We start from the raw sequence: 6743 nt of genomic DNA, 5'->3' as shown, positions 1-6743 counted from the left end.
AAGGTCAGGGTCCTGGCCCAGTCTCTGCCACTAAATGATTATGTAACTTTCCCCTCAATGGGCCTCAATGTTCTCCTCTGAAATAAATAGGTGAGGTGATCTATAATATCCCACGATTTTAATTCGCTGGTTTGTTCACTAGTGGACAAACACATGAACTGACCAAATTTTTCAGGTTAACAACTATGCTATTGGCTTGCATGGACAACACCCAGGATTGGCCATGGTGAGGGAAGTAAGTCATGTGACTACAGGCCAGAATACAATGGACCCTTACCTCCTTCATTCCAGAGGGAAGACTTCCCTTCAATACAGCCTCCACCAACTTGGGAGGTGAGTAGTCAAGATGACATTTAGTGAACACAAGATTTATACCATCCTAGCCCCCTTTTTTTTTAATGCTATGGCAACCAAAAATGTCAATGTGACTTTAAACAGCATTAAGAGAGGAGTAGCTTCCAGAAGCAAGGAGGTTTTTCTGGACTTTGTGCTGATGAGCCCTTTACTAAAGGACTGTACCCAGCCCCCGGTACCACTGCTTAGGAAGGGCAATTGGTAAGCTGGAAAGCATCTGATGGAGGGCTTTGAATCTGGGACGTATAAGGATCAATTGAAGGAACTGGGGACTTTTGCCTGGGGAAAGGACAACTAAAGGAAGGAAATGATAGCTATCTTTCAGTATTTGAAGGGCAGGATTCCACTTGTTGAGCTTGGCCTCAGAGGAAAGAATGAGGAAGAATGGGCCGAAGTTGGACAGAGGCAAAATTAGGTTTAACATAGTAAAAAACCAGCATGATTAAAGCTGTCCAAAACTGGAATGGGCTACCTCAAAGGAGAATGGGTTCCCCCTCACTGGGGATCTTTATTCAGAGGCTGGCCAACCACTTGGTGGGTATATTTTAGGGGAGGAGTTCTTTTTCTGAGATGGGTTGGACTGGAAGGCCTCGGAGGTCTCTTTCCATTCTGTGATTCTGGAGACAGGGCAAATCAAAGGAAACTCTTGGAAAGAGTATAATCAAGAGGGAGAAGGCAAACTCTAAAGTCAAAAATATGGAAAAGAAACTCTAGCAGGTCTGGATAATGTATTCTTGCAGAGCACAGATTTGATGTTCTCCATCTGAACTGAAACACAGGGGCAGTCAGGAGTACTTCTGGAAGTTATTAATAGTGGCAGATGGTCTAAATACACAGGGTGTTCATCCATCCTTCGGTGGATCCCAAATGTTCATTCAAACCCACCCCACACTGGAAAGCCATCAAGCTGAGAGCAGAAATCAACATCTTTACAAAAATGGAATGCAGAGTCAAGTTGTTTTGGGGGAGGAGGGGGAGTTGGTGGGTAAAAAAAAATAACATTGCCTTTGATTAATTGAGCAATTTTAGTTAAGTGAATATTGATACATGGCAGGAAAAGCATGAGAATAAGATGAACAAATATTGGACTTTCTATTAACATAAGTGATAACATCAAAACATCTGGTAAAATAATGCAGATTGAAAAAACAACACTGAAATGAGATGGAATGGAAAACATCTTCACAGTATTCAAAGCTTTCATATAAGATATGAAGTATAAAAGAGAAGGGAATTTGAGGGCTCCAGAGGGACACATAATTTCTTCACCACCGTGTTCCATACATTGGTTGGCAGATGGTGGGTGGGTGCTGCTGGTCCTTTCCTGCTACAAGTTGACTGAATTGTTCTTGGCAAACAGATACTCAGAGAATGAGGATGACAGTAACCAAAGGAAGCTTAGATACTCCTAAGGAGATAGTAGAGGGCACTCTTCTGGCTATTTGGAGTCCTGGAGGGAGGGGAGTTCTGTTTTGGTGGGTTTGCAGGTTCAGATTTTTGTTTGTTGTTTAGGATTTTTATGAAGGTAGAAAATTTTCAATTTGCTGAAATAAATGAAAACTAAGATTTTTTTTTTAGGTATGTCCCAGCATGAGCTACTGCAGGTAGGGGTCAAACATTCAGGATGGTTTCTGCCCCAGGGCAGAGGAGAGCTCCCCATGGTATCAAGAGAGAAAACTAAGGTGTCATGAAAGAGACCAACAACTTTCTCCTTGTACCACATAGACTTCTTCTGGTGCCGGCTCTGACATCTTTATAAGCTTCCTCTCAGCCCTGCTTATTACCAGAACAGGGCTTCATGACTGCAGGGAAACAGGACTGATGGTGTTGTCTTTTAAATTTTTAGTCACCGTAACTTTTTGTATTGAAGTCAACTTGCAATTGGTATCACATCTCATCCTGGGTATCTCCAAGTGGAAACCTTCAGGGATAGAACCAATAGTTCTATTCAAAAGGTTGGTTTGAGTTTGCTCTGGTTTCAGGAAATGCCAGTATCTCAGATGGAAAGGCTGCTCTTGGAGGGGTACACGTTTGCAAAGCCTCCATCTTTTCGGGAAACTGCTTGCAGGGTCACAAACAGGGCTGGCTGCTATATATAAAACCAAAAGTCTCTGTAACATGCATAGTAAAAGCCCAAAGTCCAGAAGCTTGAAGGATGAGGTCACATTAGCAGATGTCATTCGTAGACTAAAGAAAATAATAAGAAATAGAAAACCACATTTTCTTACTATTTAGCTCTTTCCTAAATGTCACTTACTGTCTTAGAATTCTCACTTAATGGAGACTGACAGGAAGAAGCCTCTTACTCTTCCATAAACTTCTTTCTCCTACTAGTGTGAACCATTATATCAGAATTTTTTTTGAGATAATTGTGGAAAGAAGGCTCTGTCAGATTGTACAAACATCTTCCTGGGAGCTATCAACTTGATCAAAAGTGGCAGACCAACCAAAAATGCTTGAGTTTACAATCAATTAACAAATCTAAAATCTATCTCCATGTAAGTCATGGACTTGTTTTTAAGTTCAGTTTGACAAGAGAAAAGTTAAAAAAAAAATCTAATCAGCTAATGCACATACATGTGTAAAAAAAAAAACCAACAAAAACAAACACAAAACCCTCATCTGAAATATTACACATGAATCAAATCAACCTAACCAACATTTTATCAAGGACAGGGGAGCCAGGTGTTTGAAAAATACTGTCATTTATTAATTATATTGTGATGACTGATTACTCTCAAGCAGGCAACCCAAAGGACAGGTGGAGGGTTGAAATAGAATTCTTATAAAATTCTAATGTCTTTTAGGTGTTTCTATCTCTGGTCTGAGTAACCAGTGCCTGGCTTCCTTCCCAACTCTGCCACAGGCTGGAGGAGACTCAGGCATCTCTCTAGAAGAGAGTTCTGTACCTACAGATCTTTGGAGCTCCAGAAGTTATAACTGATTTCACTTTTTAAAGTCTAGTAACTAACCACCGTAAGCTGGACTACAGATAAAACACAAGGGGAAAAAAATAAATGTCTTTCTAGAAGGTTCCAGGAAAAGGAAGCTTCTTTTAAAAGTGAAACATTAACACAATTTAACAAACATTTAGGCTCTAGAAAATCTTTTGAGGGGCCTGAGGGAAAACTGTTGGCATGGTGAGTTGTACTCTTTGCATGTGTCTAGGGATAGCTGAAGATTCACTGAGCAGAAACAGGAGCTTTGAAAAACAAAGAGGGATGGAATGGGCAGGTTAGTTTGATTTTCCATTGAACCACTCAATGGACCTTAACTTCAAGTAATCAGCTTCCAGCTTAACTTCAAAAAAACAGATTTAATGTGGGGTGTTTCTCGATTTGATTTTTTGAGGCCAGAGTGAAACGGAGAGAGAAAGATGTACCCGGAACGTAATGCTCGTCTCTTCGCATCAGCAGTTTGAGTCAAATGACATTACATGTAATGCTCTTCACTAACCTTAAAACACTGTAAGAATGCTATTACTAGTACTATTACTATTGAATGCAAAACCATCTAATACGTCCTAGAGAGAGTGCCACTCCTATGGAAAAAGGCCTAAAAACAATTCAGAATTCTTGGTCTGTCTTCACCTCTCCTTTGCATTGAACCACAAAAAACTGGGGGGGGGGGTATTTTTATTTTTTTAAGCCTTGGAAACTAATGCGATGACAACAACAAAATTGTCGAATCTCTTTCTCCCTAGGAGGTACATGAACAGGAAAGTTAAGTGAAATCAGAGCCCTGTGCTCCTTATTCAGGCTAACCTGTGATTTATGCTGGGTGAGTACTTATTTGCAAAGCTGTTTTAAAACAGTTTTCCAACTCCCTTCCCCCTTTAAACAAGTTTCTTTGGAACCACTAAGTATTGCCTTCAAGCTCTGTCTGAAAGTGCTGTCACTGAAGAAAAAAAAAGTCATCTGTTTCATTTCAGCAGCTTCATGCCCACGGTATGGCCTCCACTTGACAGGAAGCGCAGGAAAATCTGACCTTTGCCCATGCACCCTGGCCGATCGTGAAGCTTTCCTAACAAGGCATCTGAGAGCAGCTGTGGATGGCATTGCTTGCAGAAAGAAGGAATTCTTCGGAAAGGTGATTGAAGAAATCAATCTTTTTTGGGAGGGCATGTATTGATGTGGCATTGTTGCTTGCTTTTGGAGGGAGGGGACAGGACTGCAAAATGTATTTTAAAGATTTTCCTCTTTGAGAATATTACTTTATTGGTCTGAAGTTTAAAAAAAAAGTTTAAAGTTTAAAAAAAAAGAAACATGGAAAAGGAAAATAACCTATAATTAGGTGCAACTTGATTTATTGACTAGCTAGAATTGGTTCATCCCCCGGGTAGATTTTGGCTGCTGGATTCATGAGCATTTTATCAGCTAAATAACCAAAGTTGTAGAATTTGGCATTTGGAGGGTTTTCTCACTGCCTAATTCATGAAACGATCTGGCTTTACCTCCCTTTTTCTTTTGTCCCTTGGCCACCACCACCCCTTTCCTTGGTAGACTTCCACCTGAACAGTCATGCTTCTTGGTGGAATTGGAGCTGTACCTGGTTTTAGCCAGTGACTGCGGGGCTTTGGATGTTCCAAGCCTTAAAATGGCTCTCCAGCGTCACTGGTCCCTCCTAGACCCCATATCTTTATTTTCAATATTGACTTGTCTCTGAAGTTGGGGAAGAAGGGATTTCAGGGAGGGTGGTGAGGGGGAAGATAAAGAAGTGGAAGCTTTAAAGGGGGTTACAGAACACACACACATACACACACAAACACATACACACACACACAATCAACATAGACACAATATCCATTACTAACAGAAGGAGCCATATGTGTGAACTGCCCAGGTTCTAGGGCTGTGTTCTCCCCCCACCCCTAGCCCCAGCCCACCCTCCCCCTCCTCAAACCCACCCTTTGGGAGGGAATCATTTAAAAACTGACTGAAATGTGGGACATTCATGGTTTTTCATTTTCTTCAAGAAGTTTTTGAATTCTTTGTTTTTCTTGTCCCACTTATGGATGGCCGTCAGCAAGTACTGGGCCTTCACTTTCCGCCCCATGATGAGGAAATGATTGTTGAGATTATCCAGCTGGTGACAAGGGCAGTCAGCCCCGTTCTTTAAGTACAGGACGAGTTTCTTCAGTTCCTTCTTCTTAATGGGTCCCAGTTTCAGTGGTTTCTTCTTCTTGGGGACAATCTTTTTGTCTCCATTTTCCTTTTTCACTTCTTTTATTTTCATCCTTAGTGCTGTAGAGGTGGGGAGGGGGAAGGGAGAGAAGAAAAGGAGAGAAAAGGGAAGAAGGAGAAAAAAATGGAAAGAAACTATTTTAGAATAGAATTTTTCTTATAAACCAGCAACCGAAAATTATGACTGCAATAGAGGGATATTTTATTGCCCATACCTGAGGCCACCAAGACAAGCTGAACAAATGGACAAATGCCATAGAAATTTAGGAGGAACACCTGCTTTTCTATGCAAAATATGGCACTAGTTACTATGCCCCTCCCTTGCCCCCCATCAATCATTCCCACCCCTGGATTTATGACAGCTGAATGGATCTTCCATTTTTGTGGCAGAGGTCTCCCTTACTTGGAATGCAATACCCTTTTCACCTCCACCTCTTAGGCAGCTAAGTGATGTAGTGTACAGAGTCAGGAACACCTGAGTTCAAATCTGCCCTCTGACACTTACTTGCTATGTGATCCTAGAAAAGTCACTTAATTTCTGCCTGCCTCAGTTTCCTCCACTGTAAAATGGGAGTTGTAGTAGCACCTAGTCCCCAGGAATCATTGTGAGGATCAAATGAGATAATACTCATAAAGCACTTAGCATGGTACCCAGCATAGGTAGGTGCTTCATAAATGCCCTTCTCCTTCCCTTCCTCCCTTCTCCCTCTTAGGATCTCTGGCTTCCTTTAAAACTCAATTCAAATAACCCCTTCTTTAGGAGGCTTTTCCCAGCCTCCACCCCCACCCAGCAGCTGCCACAGTCTTCCCTACAATGTTCCCTTATATAAGATATATAAGCTGGCATAGATGAGATACATGCCTAATTGTATAAAAGATTTGAATGTAAGCCCCTTGAGAGCAGGGACTCTTCCCTTTTTATTTGTAACCTTAGGACATAACAGGGTGATTAGCATATAGTAAGCACTTGCTAAAAGTTTGTTAAATGATTGATTGGGAAGCTTTTGCTGTGCATTTCTTCCCTCACTCCTCCCAACACCTGCAACACAGAATGAGTGAAAGGGATGACAGGTTTGGAAAGTGTCACCTGGGGTTGGGACTGTTATCACCTGTTCTGCTACTCTGCTGTTCTTTCACTTCATGCTGAAATGGGGACTGTGAGTGAACGTTTGTCTATTGACAGTCGCCGAACATGGGGGGGGGGGG

The 6743-nt window shown here is 41.6% G+C and overlaps 1 protein-coding gene across 1 annotated transcript in view; it reads right to left on the bottom strand.

Moving 5' to 3' along the window:
* Positions 1–748: 748 nt before the first annotated feature.
* SFRP1 (secreted frizzled related protein 1) overlaps positions 749–6743 on the bottom strand; it is an 86435-nt gene continuing 80440 nt past the window's right edge. Inside the window, exons 3-4 of the mRNA XM_027865527.1 lie at positions 5261–5597; positions 749–2541 (exon numbers count right to left, since the gene is read on the bottom strand). Coding sequence (XP_027721328.1) covers positions 5275–5597 — 323 coding nt within the window. The 3' untranslated portion in view covers positions 749–2541; positions 5261–5274. The remainder of the gene's footprint in view (positions 2542–5260; positions 5598–6743) is intronic.

The sequence above is a fragment of the Vombatus ursinus genome, unplaced genomic scaffold (assembly GCF_900497805.2).
Source record: "Vombatus ursinus unplaced genomic scaffold, bare-nosed wombat genome assembly UNPS02014778.1, whole genome shotgun sequence".
Classification (NCBI taxonomy): Eukaryota; Metazoa; Chordata; class Mammalia; order Diprotodontia; family Vombatidae; genus Vombatus; species Vombatus ursinus.
This window is presented reverse-complemented; position numbering and strand designations above follow the sequence as displayed.